This window comes from Pleuronectes platessa, chromosome 15, assembly GCF_947347685.1.
Source record: "Pleuronectes platessa chromosome 15, fPlePla1.1, whole genome shotgun sequence".
Taxonomy (NCBI): domain Eukaryota; kingdom Metazoa; phylum Chordata; class Actinopteri; order Pleuronectiformes; family Pleuronectidae; genus Pleuronectes; species Pleuronectes platessa.
The window spans coordinates 4,228,833-4,243,999 of NC_070640.1; the positions used below are offsets into that span (position 1 = coordinate 4,228,833).

Consider the following 15,167-nt stretch of genomic DNA (forward strand, 5'->3'; position numbering starts at 1 on the left):
TGGTGTCCCTCTGTTTCTGATGGAAGTGTGAACAGATAACAAGAATGATATAATAGGTGGACAAATAAAATACATACAAATCTTTAAATAAGCCATTTGAAAGAGCGGCGTCTGATGAGAACGTTTTTATTTGTTAGATTTGCTCCGGTTTGCAGGAAGTCACAGAAAACTACCTTCATCAGTCCAGAATTTACATTTAATAAACTTGTAGGTTTGTTAGAACTGTTCCCGCCCAACAGCAGATTGCACTAAGCATCCAGAAGCCCTGTCTAGATTCTCTTGATCCTACGATAGAGTGAAAATCTGTTGGGAGTTAGAAGTTAATACATCGTGTACCTTTCACTTTGAGAGTTTGGGACAAACAAGCCTATTTCCCAAGATGTTGAACTAAAAATTGAAGCAGATAAAGATGATTTATTTTTCACAGGGAACACAACGACTGTCCAGGTTTTGTGTTGTGAGAAAAATAAGTTTCCCCTTCACACAATTTCTTGTAGATAAGTTTGATGATACTGACGTTGATGCAGAAATATTAACGTTGAGCTATAGTTCAGCTGAAGCAGCTTCTATCCCTCCCCCCCCCCCCCCTCACTGCTCCCTCCTGCTTTTAGATGAAACCAGTTTAAGGCACAAATCTTTTTCCTATGATAACAAAAATAAATCAGTGTAAGATAAAACTTCCTGTCCTCTTATATTTCTACTATCAGCAGCAGACCATCATGTGTAGTGTTGTTGTGTTTGTTGGAGGTTTGTGGCTGATGATTTGTATACGACCCAGTTTTCAAACGCTATATTTGCAGAAGCAATATTACGCTTTTGAATATGAACAGTAAAATATGCAGGGCTGTATTTAACATCACCACTGCAAGTGTCTATTTGTGTTTAAATGATGTTTCAGCATGTTCGGCCTTTGTTTGATCAGAAATTCACTTCAATACGTGGAGCTGTCCGTCATCACGCGCTTCAGAACGCAGCACAACAAAATTAATATTTAAAGAAAAAACCACTCGGATGAAACAGATTTATTGAGAGCGAGCCGTGACGAGCACCGAGTGGATATCTCTCCTCAGATCTAAACATGTCACGATCACTCGAAAGCGCCGCTCAGTCGCAGAGCAGCGTGATGATGGGGGGGGGGGTGGGGGTGGTACAATCAGAGCCTGCAGGTGGAGGATGTTCACACGCTGGAATGAAAGAATGAGTGTTTTTTTGTCGGCTCAAAGGAGAGAATCAGTGTTTACATGTTTCTACATCGGTAACAAATCAAATCAGTTCAACGTTGCTACTGATCACACGTGATTCTTTAAATAGATTTGTTTATATCACATGGGTGGGGTGGGGGGGGGCACAGAGGTGTCACTGTGTTAGTGTGCGATGACACGAGCTTCCTGTTGGACCGAGCACGAGTCTGCTCTCCTCTGTGATCTGACACCGTTTGATAGTAACACTGAAAGAAGTGAGCATGTGAACTCTAACGCTAATCGTCAGATTCCATTTCCACCGACAGGAAAGACGAGTCCAAGGAGCCGATTGTGGAGGTGAGGACGGAGGAAGGAGCCGTCCCCAACCAAGAGGGGGGGGCCCCCACTGAACCCAACGAGACCACGCCTCTGACAGAACCTGAGTGAGTCCAACAGGAACCAGAACCACGCCCACATTCTACAGGGTTCACACAGACTCAGATCTCACTGCAGGAACCAAAAATCATTGGATTAGTGAACATGTGCAAATGTAAACCTTGAAGTAGAAGTAAAGTCAGGATAGTACCGATTCTATTTGACTTGCAAATCACATCTCTGTGTATGATGTGGAATATATTAAACCATAAAACTGCTTATACTGGATAATATAAGGCATATTAATACCTGTTAATATTCAATAGCCTCAGGTCTTCATATCTTTGAATACGCACATCTCCGCCACGGTCCAACGGTCCACTTCAATTCAAACAAGCTGCAGCAGATTACACACACTCGTAGATAATACCTCTATATATAATATACTTCTATATATATGCCTGATTCTTTTCATCAAGATCCATGAATTATTCCAATGGAAAAGTGGAAGATTATTCCTTCTACCTTCCCAAAATGCAATGGGGTCATTTTTGGCCGATGATCCATCTTTCCACAAAGTTTCGTGGAGAACAGACACTGGTCATTTCCTTTCAGGCTGAGACTCTATCTCACTTAAAAAAATACTGAATATTATAATTACAGTCAATGAACCACTTTACATGATGATGATTCGTTGACTTAAAGTTGAACAAAGTCAAATCTGAATTCAACCCGTTCAGATCGAGTCGGATCAACGATCACTTCCTTCTCCCGGCTCCTTTTTAATTTTAGCCTCCTGCTCCTGAAAGTGCCGCTTTCTTTGTGTACTTTATTGTTGTGTTATTTTGTTCACCCCCCCCCCCCCTCACAAGTATTGTGTTGCTAACCTTCTGATTGTGTAGATTTTTCTTTCTCACTGCAGCACTGTAGCTCTCACTCTGCCTTGTTTATGACGTGCACTCTTCTACCACCTTTATTTCTCTCGCTGTCCTGTTTTCTTTCTTTTCTGGTGGTTCTCTACTTCCTCCCTCCCTCCCCCCCACCCCCACCACCACCACCACCACACAGGCCTGCCACTGCTGCCGACACCGCCCCCCCGTTGGCAAACGTCCTCCCCGCCACCGCCACTAACTCGGTAACCGAGAGCTTTAGCACGGCACACAGCAGTCCTGCTAGCGAGAGCACCACGATAACCACCAGCGCCTCCAGCCCGACCAAAGCCCCCGTTGCCCCGTCCCCTTCCCTTAAAGCTAACCCCCAGCCGGATGTCGGGCCCCTGGTCGACCTGAGCGACACCCCTAAAGCCCCCCCCTCCTCCGACCCAGCCCCCGCCGCCTCAGAGGCAGTCAGCTCGCCCTCCGCTAACGCCGATGGCCAACAGAGCCAGAGCGAGTCGGTCAAGGACTCACAGGTAGACGGCCCGAGCAAGGATTCCCCCAATGCCCCGGTCACAGACTCCACCACGACAGCTCAACCTGAGTATGAACACTTTCATTTTCCCATCCCTCCACCTGTCACCTCGACTCCAGTGGCATCCCAATGAACCGTGTCTAAAAGGAAAATTCACCCTGGAATGTAAATGCAGTGGTTTTGGTGTCAGGAACACAAAATCACAAACTGAAACACAAATCTTCCTCTTTCATCTTCACACACAACGTGAAGGAGGATAAAAAAAAGAAATGTTGGCCCCTCAGACTTTTTCATCAGTGCCTCTGCACAGATGCCTTTAGATTCCCACTTTGTTGTCTGATCCCTCAGTAGATATCTGTTTGTGTGTGTGGGCTCGGCACAACTGCTCAATAGATAAATATTGTGGGAGAAGATCCAGTGTGTGTCTGCCGAGCGGCATCATTATACCTGAATGAATGCAGCCGCAAATCTAGTTGCAGTTTGAAAAGGAAGCTTTGATTGTTGACAAGCCCCAGATTCTCCAGTGATAGTTTATTTGATTTTTTTTTACAAACATCCACCTTTTTTATTGACACAAGGCAAAAGTTCTGGTAAATATAAACTTCTGAGTCAGAACTAAAAAGATCTGGATGAGCGAAGGTGGAAACACAAAAGCCAGATCCTCTAATTTAGGCTTCTCAACATGTAGGAATCGCTGACAGGACATTTCAGGGTGAATCTTTCCAGTCGTTCCAGTGGGATGCAACCAGTGCATGTTTGTCTTCAACCACCACCTCCTCCTCCGTCCTCTGCTTGTTCGTTTCCTGTCATATCAGCTTCTTTGTTTTTCACTCACATCGTCTCTGTGATCAACCGACTTCCATCATCATGGTGGGAACATCTGTATTTTATTTAATCCTCACCTTATCCCTGTTGCAGGTCACATGAGGACCTTTAATAGACATCTTAGCATATTGGAAACATTTTAAAGGATCGTTATGCTTAAGGCAAGAAAGAAGAAGTTTAAAAAAGCTTCCTGTCCTGCTGCACATCCCAAAAACAGGAGATTCTTGTTTGCTTCGTGAAAGAATACGAAATAAACGTATATACCTCCGTGGTGGAGGTGAATGAACACGTTCAAGTAATTTAAACACGTTCTCTTAATTTCGATGAAGGACAGCAGATGGTGAAAAGCCCCAACTCGATCTCAGCCTCCCTCTCAGAGACACCTCTGGTTTCTGGTGTAATTCCTGTTTTATTTCACTGGGACTACAAAGGGTGATTATTTGGGGGTTTTGCCCCGAGGAGCTTGCAGATGTTCCTGATTCCCAACAGCCTGTGAGGATAATGAGAGAGCTGAGACATGAGATGAATCACAGACACTCGCTGACAATTACTCCTCTCCTGCTCCTCTCCTGCTCCTCTCCTGCTCCCTCTCGTTCTCCCTCTCTCTCTCTCTCTTCTTCCTCTCGAGCCTCCCTCCCTCGGACGGCCGGCCGAGAGGAAGATGTCAGTGATGAAGAATGGGGAGTTGAGAGCTAGTTGGAAGCAGAGCTCGTGTCAGCTCAGCATCACCTTGATATAACCACACTTGTCATGGGAAGGATTTGTCTTCATAACTCTGTGACAGAGCTGAAGTCTCCTTCTCCCTCTGATCTAAAGTGATGAGTCTTCCTCAGCTTCCCGGCCCTGAGAAGTCTGCTCAGGCCTCTGGTGGATTTATTGTTTATTCTGAGTGACCCGCTCCTCCTCAGGACCCAAAATCTACTTTATAGACAGATTCCACAGACTATAGACCCATACTTATACATATACATGTGAATTATATGATGCTGCTAAACACCACATTCCAAAAGGTGTTTTAAAAGCAGAGTTTAATCAATTTGAATTCAATTTGTGGAACTTTTAATTGTTTTATGGTAATAGCCTGGAAGGTTCATGAATAATGTACAAGTTAAAGTTCATTAGTTAGAAGTTTAACGAACATTCACGATGCAGAGTTCATTGACTTAAGGCTGATAGCTAGAGCAGCATGAAAGAGCATTGGTTACATGAAGTTTGTAACTCTGGTTTGTTATTACTTTTTTATTACTTGCTGAATTACCTAGTCGACTATTGGCCATTCAGTTTTAAACTCATAGATTCAGATAGAGTTTAGAATTAGAATACAAATGTTTGTGCATCTCCAGCTGCCTGTGACAAATCCCAGTGAAATCAGCCCCAATAGCCACTGGTTTATGTATTACTATGCAAAAACCATCATGGAAATTTGGACCAAGGACCTAGAATAAAATATCCTGTATAGGTTCACAGTAACTTGGTACCATACAGTTTCGGTCACTCTAATATTTTTCTTTGAATGAAATTAAATCTACTGGGTGAATTCATGTTCCCCAGAGGATGAGCCATTCCCATTCTGGACACTGTGATCTGTCCTCTAGATCCACCATCAGGCAAAATAGTCTCAACTTTGTCCCTCTGGTCCAACCATCAGGGCATATTTTATATTTTCCATCAATATAACATTTTACTATCATGGGATATAATGAGCATTTGCAGTAGTCACCGATTCAATGCCCATATTATCCCATCCTGTCTGAAAACACTTGGTCTGTTTCTCCTCCTGATGTCGGGGTCATGGTGTATTTCTGGATCCTGCATGTAGGACAGTCTCTGCCCCGACTGTGTGAAACCCTCCGAGAGCCTGTGTGTGTCAGCCGCGACCTGAAGTGTATTGATTCAAATCTCTCCTCGAGAGTGAACACGTGCAGAGGACACGAGAGGAGGTGGATGTGCGCGACACAGTGAGATTGTGTTGTTTTCCACCACTTTCTCCAAACATAAGCAGCAGCAGCTTATTGCGCCAATAAAATTCCAATGGGGGAACATATGCTAACAGCAGACAATGTTAGACTCAAGTGAAGAATGGCTTTAAAGTCTATTCCCATTGTGCCGCAGCCGAGTCCAGACGGCGTGTAATCCTCTTGTGCATTGTACTTTGTGTTGTAGGTTATGCATCAGTCTTTCATTCCTTCCTGCATTGTGCCTACTGTACCGGCCCTGTCTCATTCCACATCGCCGCTCATTGTTCCTGGAAAATAGCTGTGACATCCATGTACTCTTATTTGATGTCTGGCTCGGATAGCGAGCGTGATCCCATTATGTGTGAAATGCATTCAGTTCCAGGAAGGGAAAACAAATTCCCTCAAAGCATCTTGCATGTTTTTTTTCCTCCACCATCTTTCTTTGAAAAATGACACAAAAGGCAGCTCAGAGCAGACAGTTTAGCCGAGAGAGAGACAGAGAGAGAGAGAGAGAGAGAGAGAGAGAGAGAGAGAGAGAGAGAGACAGAGAGACAGAGAAAGAGAGAGAGAGAGGGACAGAGAGAGAGACAGAGAGAGAGAGACAGACAGACAGACAGAGAGAGAGACAGAGAAAGAGAGGGAGAGAGAGAGAGACAGACAGACAGAGAGAGAGACAGAGAGAGACAGAGAGAGACAGAGAGACAGAGAAATAGAGGGAGAGAGAGAGAGAGACAGGAAGACAGACAGACAGACAGAGAGAGAGACAGAGAAAGAGAGGGAGAGAGAGAGAGACAGAGAAAGAGAGGGAGAGAGAGACAGAGAAATAGAGGGAAAGAGAGAGAGAGAGAGACAGAAAGACAGACAGACAGACAGAGAGAGAGACAGACAGAGAAAGAGAGGGAGAGAGAGAGAGACATACAGAGAGAGAGAGACAGAGAAAGAGAGGGAGAGAGAGACAGAGAAATAGAGGGAAAGAGAGAGAGAGAGAGACAAAAAGACAGACAGACAGACAGAGAGACAGAGACAGACAGAGAGAGAGAGACAGACAGACAGAGAGAGAGAGAGAGAGAGAGAGAGAGAGAGAGAGGGATTTAGTGGATTGCTGTTAACAGTGTTTTTTTTTTCTTGTCTCCTTCTCGTTCTCCCTCGCTTCTCTCCCCCCACAGCGGCAAAACTGTGAAGGATGATAATGCCAAAGCCAAGACGGAGGTGAAGAACGCCACAGCGGAGGTGAAGACGGTCCCCAACGAGGCTCCCCAGGCCAACGGCAACGAGAGTAAAGCGTAATCTCTTCGCTGAGCGCCCCGGGAGGAATATGATGGCTCGGGGGGGGGGGGTTGGAAAGGGTGGTTGGGTTGGGGGGGGGGGATTGTTTAAGCTTAATCGAGGATGGGGGGGAGGGGGGGGTCACAGTCACTGAAACCTCAAAGCATTGTCACACACACCACCCCATTGCATCAGAAGAAAAGTAAAAGTTTAAAAAAAAGAAATCATGGGTCATGTTCTTCAGCGTCCTCTGACCGGAGAGATGTGAAGACCCCATGCACATTGCCTTAGTTCCTCCAATTTCCATTTGTTTCATCATCACAGGAAAAAACAAACAAATAGAAAAAGTTAATTCCATGCTCATAGTTCGCCCACTTTCTTTTTTGTAAAAGATTAAACTGGTAAAAACTGTTAAACACAGAAACTGAGAAACTCTAGATATCCACGGTTGGACTGTAGCTTTACTTCAGTTTACTGCCTTCGTCGTGTACACACATGTAAGACTGGTACGTTACCAATAATACTCCTCGTTATGCAGTATGGTCGCATTGTGGTAATGGATTATGGGTTTTTTGTTTTCTTTTTTGTCAATATTTTTGTTGTTGTTTAAATAATGTGCAGACGTTACTGCCTATTTAGCTTTTTTAATGTTTCTTTCCAGGGCTAGAGAGTAGACCATTAGCATGCCTGATTTTATTTTCTGATTTTTTTTTTTTTTTGCAAAGTTACTGTATTTCTGTACACGTTCCTGTCATTTTGTTTTTTCTGATTTTTTAGATGTTTTCTTTTTTTTCATTTGTTTATTTTCTGAAATGTTGTCTCCATATGGTTCTGGTCCAGAAGTCACGTAGTCAAAGCTACGAGAAACGAGAGGAAGACACCGGAGAAAGAAATCTGTCAACGTTAATGGGTTTCAACCCTGTCTCCTTAGAAATTATGTTTATATACTTATGCTTCATATGTTTTGGAAGACATGAATTAGGATCAGAGGTAATGTTCTTACCAGTACAAGATTCAGAAGGAGGTGAAAAGACTGGGTTTAGATACGACTACTAAAATAGTTAAATATTAAAATAATTATTTTGTTGGAGATTTGTTCCATTTGAACATTTATTTTAACTTGGATGGGAATCTTGAACCCTCCAGTGAGTTCTGGGTCCACCACAGGGTCTCTTCCCAGTTGGACATCCCTAGAAAACCTCCAGTGAAAAGAGACGACCTGAGAAGGTGCAACTGCTCGACTCCAAACTCCTTCTGAACGTCCGAAGTCCTTCTGAAGGTCTGAAGTCCTCACCCTATCTCTTGAGGCTTAGCCCACCCACCTTCTCCCTGTAGACGAGATCTCCTTCATTTGGTCACTGCCCAGAACCTAAAGCCTTGAGGGTCAGAACCTGAATCAACTGGTAGATCATCTCCCTTATCACCACAGTGGTCCTACATCTTCCCAATACATATTCTCTGTAGCAAATGAGCTATGAACGTAATTTCCAGGAGACAGGGTTCGATCGGGTTGAAAACGAGGATGTGAAGTTGAAGCTGCGCTCCTTCTCATTGGCCACACCCCTCAAAGTCCAGTTGCGTCACATTCCTTAAGCGAGAAACTGCCACTGCCTTACTTGACCTAAATTTGATAGAAACAAATTCTGTGTCTTATCCGCAGTCGACTGTTCATTCCGCTTCCGGTCCTCGTCAACTCGTCAACTCGTCTACGTGACCGAACAAACCACTCGGTCATTGGTATCTGTATTATATGAACTGGACCAATGAAAACAGAGAAGAAGAAGTAAAGGACGCTACAGGATGTAAATAAACGGAAGCCCGGCTTAAAGTTCACGGTTTCTTCTTGGTGGTAGCTATGTAGTTATAAGTTAGTTAAATTATATAGATAGATTTAGGAGCAACATCGTACACTGAAACACCAGAACTGTGCCTGAACTGCGAACCATTCTGGGCTGTTTTAACTCCCTGCATGTAAGTTAGCGTTGTAGCTCGGGGTGGGGGGCTGGGGGGGGGGGGGGGGGGGGGGGGGGGGCTAGGAGTTAGCGCTGATGCTAACCTGAACCTCCTGTCGACCGTCTCGTCTCAGCCTTTCATCCTCGGCGCCCCCTGGAGACCAAACATTTTGAAGGAGGTGGCGCCTGTAGCGGGACGCAGCTGATGCGTGTTTGTTTTTTTAATAATGTCATTTCGGTTTTCTTTTAGGTTTCACATGAGAACACGCCTCTATCTCTTTCTCTCTCTCTCTCTCATGTATACACACGCACACAACCTTTTACCAGAGGTTTGAAAGTTCGTGGACCGGTTCAGGCTAAACTTTGACTGAAGAGGCCTCAAAAACTTCTTTTGTCTAAGCTAATTCCGCAAAAGGTTCGGAGAGAGAAGCAACAAAAGAAAGTTAGCCTTTAGCTTTTGCCGGCTCGTCGTCCAAACTAGCTCAATTCCATCTTTAATGGTTTCTTGCCTTGGGTTTCACCGTCTTTACCGACTGATCCACGACCTTTAGTTTCCCTCCAACCTGAACCTCACTGCTCATAGACGACTCAGCTTCGTTAGATTCCCACACCGCTGAGTGTCCAGACGTCTGATCCGCTCTGCCACCGTCTCCTCACCTTCACCACAGCTTTTATCAGTGTGTGTCTGTATGTGTGTGTGTGTGTGTGTGTGTCACCACTGCTGCCACCATGTCGCCGTTAAGTCTTTAATTAGTCTGTGCCTGCAGTGATGTGACCTGTATTGTAGGTTTAGTGCGGTTTTTAATTTAAACTCACTTCATCATGAAATTCTCACAGCACCATGTCCGTGTACTGCTGGACACTGGGAGGTCTGGTTTTTTGTTTTTCCTGTTACAACTGGCTGATGACTGAATAAATCACACACCATTGGAGTTTGATTTTGTTTGTGCTGCTTTGAAGGAACCACACATGATTTATTTGGGCAGTTCGGTCCACTGGTTTGTTTACCCAGTATCTAATAAGACTCAGTCTGTGATCGGTATCTGCGTCTGTGAGATAAATCTCTGCTCAGTCGGAATGTTAAATACCCGGAGACAGATGGCATCGTCCCAAACACCAGAGCTCGTGGGCTGCTGTCGGGGAAATAAGGACAAAAAACGAAATTACAAAGAGAGCAGGCGGAGATGAGGAGATAGATGTTAAATCACAATGAAATAGAAAATGAATGAATTAAGAATTTGGGAGAATTAAGAAGTGAAGTTGATTTAAAAAAAGGGTTGGGGATAATGATGGAGATCCTGATGGAGGATTCTGCCAATTGGCTGTTTACTACATGGAAACCCTCATTACATATTGCCCCTTCAAAATAAAAGACCCAAAATGTCCCAGGTCGTAAAGATTCCTGTAGGAAAACTGCTGGAGTTTGGATTTAATTGTAAATGAATGTACAAACTCAAGCCATTAAATTAAACTAAATTAAATGTTTTGTTTATTTTAATTAAATATTAAATGGGTTTTGAATGCGTATAAATGCATAAAAAGGTCGATGATCTTTTAGTTCCCTGAAGAATAAAGTCATGAAACATTTTTTCATTATTATTTTTTTGTACAGTTCCTCCTCTAGACTGCAAGCTAGTCCGCTGTGAATGTGTGCGTCCATTGTGTCCTTTGTCATAGAGCTGAGCAGATATTTAGATTGTGGAGAGAAAAACGCATGTAGCTGATAGTGTGCGATAACGACAACAACAACAACAACGCGCAGAACGTCTGACAGCAGCAAACTGGAACGACACAGTGCCTTTTGAATAAGAAACAGCGGCGTCCATTCCATCAACCCCCCCCCCCCCCCCCCCAATCTCACATCCAAGGTCTCACATCTCATCTCTCTGCCGATGTGCTCTTTTTTTTATCCGTCCTCTACACTTCAGCTGTGACTGAATCCGTGCTTGGTTTTAAATGGTCTTGTGAATTCTCACTGACTGCAGTGATTCATTGTTGGTTCTTTACATTGTCTTTGTTTAAAGGAACATTCCGGTTTGTTAGAACTTGGGAATCCTTTGTACACGTTTGGCCGTTGTTTCTGTTTTAATGATGAAGACGATGCTCAATTGAGGAAATCGGTTGATGCATAGATAGAATTTTGCACCAAATTTTATACACTCCTAGTTAAAAGTTTGCTAATCTTTAATCAAGAGAACACGAATGCGGGAGAATTCCATATCTCACATTGTTAAAGAAAGTGAATAAAATACTGTAGGTTTTGTGTAAACCTGCAAATAAACTTACAAAAACAAAACAATAAACACGTCAACATAACCTTCTTGGTGAAGAGTAAACCTGAAAGGGATAAAAAGCAATTTAGAATCAATTTAAAACCAACATCACCAACATTTTAGCTCCAAATCAATCTGGGAAAGCTTCCGCCACTTGATGCACGTTCCCAGATCTCACCAGTCGAGTATGAAAATGTTGTCATAACTAAAACAAACAATTGCCAAAGTGACAGGAAAAGAATCCCAAGTTTTAACGAACCGAACTCGAAAGAGAAGAAATACTTGCGACATCTTAACTCATCATCCTAGAAAACGATCATCACACAGTCTCACACGCTTCACGTCAAAGTTCCGAGACCCAGTGACACTCTGCTCAGGTCCCGACTCCTCCAACGTATCTGGAACTGTCTGTCAGATGCTCGCATGCAAATTATACTAGAAAAGAAAATTATTCATCACAGTTTTCTTTTTTATGTGTGTGTTTTTTTTTTTTTGTTAAACATCGAAGGCTTCGTGTGTTGTGTTGATCTTTTTTCAAGTGTTGTGAAATTTTTTCAATGTTTGCTTCAAAAGAAAACTAATAAAAAAAACAGTGAGAGGTGTCGACAGTGGAATTTACTGAAATACAGTGTGAACCATGTGACTATTTAAATTTATGTCTGAAAAAAACACAAAAAAAGGCTTAAAATGCTCTGGAATTTCAGACGTGGGACCAGATTTTGTGTAAGTTTACATGTGAAAACACTTTGTACTGGTGTGGAAGCTCCTGAAAACCATTAGAGGACGAAGGCCGAACCAGTCCCTCTTGTTCAATTACCTTAAATATGACACAGACGCAGCCTTGAATCTTTCTACTCGAGGCCGATGCTCGATTCAGTCAGAGTAAACACATCTGGGGTTTTTTTGTGAGGAGGAAACAAAGCAAGATGAATTCTTCAGGGTTTGAAGAAGAGAAAGAAAAAATGTCCCAAACGAGACGGCTTCACATTCAGACAGGAGACGTCCTCGTCCAGCAGCTTTTACTCTTACTGGTCTGCAGCTCTTTAAACAGCAGCTTTCTTCCTGTAGCTCAGACGCTTAGGCCGCCGCCCCTTTGTCCCTCCGTCTGTCCATCACTGTCACCGGTGTAAATACTAAACACTGACTGAGGAAAGAAGGAAAACACGTTTTGACTTTGCATTCTGCCAGAAATTATTGTGCTCAATAAAGTTAAAGGAAAAAAAAGACCACGGCTGTGTGAATACATTCATTTCTGTTTTTAATGTGTTGCAGTGAAAAGTGTGAAAACTGTGGCACAATTCAAAACACACTGATTTAAAAGGTTTATAAAAATAAAGCATAAATATTTGCTGTTTAAAGACAGTTTTAAAGGTTCAAGTCAGAAAGAAAGACTAAAGAAACATGTCTATGTTTGGGAATCAGAAAGAAAACAAAAAAACATCTATTTGATTTGTTATTATCTATATATGTTAAATACCTCATTTAAAAAGCCTGTACTTCTTCCTATCAATACTACAAAAATACTATATATAACTATATATTGAGGGCTATATCAAAGTATGTAGTTACTACTGGATAATATATACACTGTTTAAATATTTCTAATAGTTGAAATTTTAAATTTGAATCCTCATTAAATAATATCTTCTTGATAATGTTCTAAACAGTGGACAGGAAATCTAATTTAGGGTTTTATAATTTGTTTAACTCAATTGAAAACACTTTTTGTCTTAATTTGAAAAGGTGATTCAGATCAAGATGAGAACATGTCCCTGAGTCCAGATTTAAATCAGCTCAGATCTATTATGTTGAACATCTTTTAATATTCATCAGGGTTCTTCAGTCATTTATTTATTTATTCAGTCGCTCAACAAACCAGGAGATGCGCATTACTGTGCTTTTATTTTCTCTCACGCTTCAGCCTTGAATGAAGGGGTTTATCTGAAACACTGAACATTCAAAAGCTCCACTTATTTATGACACAAAATAAAACCTTTATTCTGTAAACATTCTTTGTGAGCTGAGAATCATCTCAGGAGAATTTATTTCATGTATTAAATACGAGTAAATAAGTGACAAAGTAACTGCAGCCTCAGAGAATTCATTCATTTCTCTCTAATATTGAAATGTATATACAAGAATCCAAGAAAATATATGATAGATTAGAATTTAGCAATGAATTTGAAAATATCATGTGAGGTGATATTCGTGCAGTTCTGCGTATTGACCACTAGAGGACAGCATGCTCCCAATCTACAGACACTGAAACTGACTTTTACAATTGAGGCACAAAACTGAGATCACATGACTCAAGTTTTTCAAACTAAAACGGTTAAATTGTCTTTAATTTACTATATTATATTATACTATAAAAACATTGATATTGATTTATTCTTATCCATTATAATTAAGTTAAAGAATCTTCAATGTGGACTAGACTAGAGCATCATCTTCTCATATTAGAATTAAGTTTATTTATTTAGTTTAATACAACTAGTTTGCTTTAGTGCATAAAAACAAATCATAGAATTGAAATGCAAAAGTAAGAGTGAAAGCGAAATATTTGTAATAATGAAACATATAAATCTAAATATACAGAAATAGCTGCAATATGTCATGAAGAGTGACAGGGCATTGTGACTTAAACCAGAACTTTTCAAAGACCTGTTGAAAAGTCTCTATCAGAGTGAAGTAATCTCCGGTTTGGCCAGAGGGGGGCAGACTAACTCAAATTAACAGACACGTCCTGAAGCAGATAAGATGGTTAAAGTGTCTCGAACGTAGAAAGATAGTTATGAAGAAAAGTTATATAAGAAAACAGAATCACTCAGTTTCCTCCTCGTGAAAGTGTCACCTGAGATCTTATCGTTTTTTTTATTTGACTGATTCCATCTGTAGTGAAGCCACAAGACACAGTGCTGAGGAATTTAGATCGTTAAAAAATGGAAAAGATAAATCATTAAACTATAAAACTAAAGAATTTAAATACATCAACAACAAAATTTACAAAATCCTCAAATTTCCATTGGATGTTTTCTTTTATATAAACTTATGATATGTGTCATAAGTTTTTTATTAATTATTTTTACATTACACTGTGGTTGTGATATTTTTACAAAAAAGACACATTCATACAGTACATGTACGTGCACTATCACCAGTGTCCTGATGCACGAGCACTTTTATTCTCATCCAACTCTTAGACGTCAGGTTCAAAGGTCACGTCAGACCTTCAGTCCCTGAATGAAGCTCAAATTTCCATTTAGATTTAAATGTCCTCCGAGCGTCGTGTCGTCCTCGTCCCTTCGTGGCTGCAGCAGCTCTTCTCCTGGGAGCCGTTCCTCCCTCCCTCCCCTCCTCCCCCCCCCCCCCCCCCCCCCGCCTTACAACAACGGTCCAGTGTGGCCGTCCGTGGCCTGGCATTGATCACACTCTCACAGAGCTGAAGGCCCGGAGCTCGACCTCACGGCTCCTACCTGTCTCAACACAACCTTTAAAACACACACACACACATGTATGGCCGGTTGTGAAACCTTGGGTTAAGCTGTTTGATACAAACATGTGTGGTGATAACCTACCATGACTTAGTATTTGTCCATGTCTGGAGCTGTTCTCTGCTGATGTTCAGATGTGCAGCATGTTTTCTACTAAGCTGCTTGTGTAATGTCACCAAACGGTTTCTGATGTTTGGATCCAGAGAATCAGAAGGCACCAGTGGAAAGGGTCTGGATGAAGTCTCAGCAGGAATCCAGTGCAGCTGAGGGTGAAACACGGAAACAGATGTCGGTCGAATAAACAAAACGCCCCCTTTTCTCACACGTGTAATCTCTACTCGCTCGTTTTGACGTGTCCAGCATCAATATTTAAAGGTGCACGGTGTAGAATTTAGTGACATCTAGTGGTGAAGGTGCATGTTGCAGCTGAATA

At 42.0% G+C, this 15,167-nt stretch overlaps 1 protein-coding gene across 1 annotated transcript in view; it reads left to right on the forward strand.

The window, feature by feature from the left end:
* LOC128457347 (neural cell adhesion molecule 1) overlaps window positions 1-7,078 on the forward strand; it is a 47,814-nt gene extending 40,736 nt beyond the window's left edge. Inside the window, exons 10-12 of the mRNA XM_053441997.1 lie at window positions 1,508-1,624; window positions 2,625-3,035; window positions 6,916-7,078. Coding sequence (XP_053297972.1) covers window positions 1,508-1,624; window positions 2,625-3,035; window positions 6,916-7,036 — 649 coding nt within the window. The 3' untranslated portion in view covers window positions 7,037-7,078. The remainder of the gene's footprint in view (window positions 1-1,507; window positions 1,625-2,624; window positions 3,036-6,915) is intronic.
* The last annotated feature ends 8,089 nt before the right edge of the window (window positions 7,079-15,167 follow it).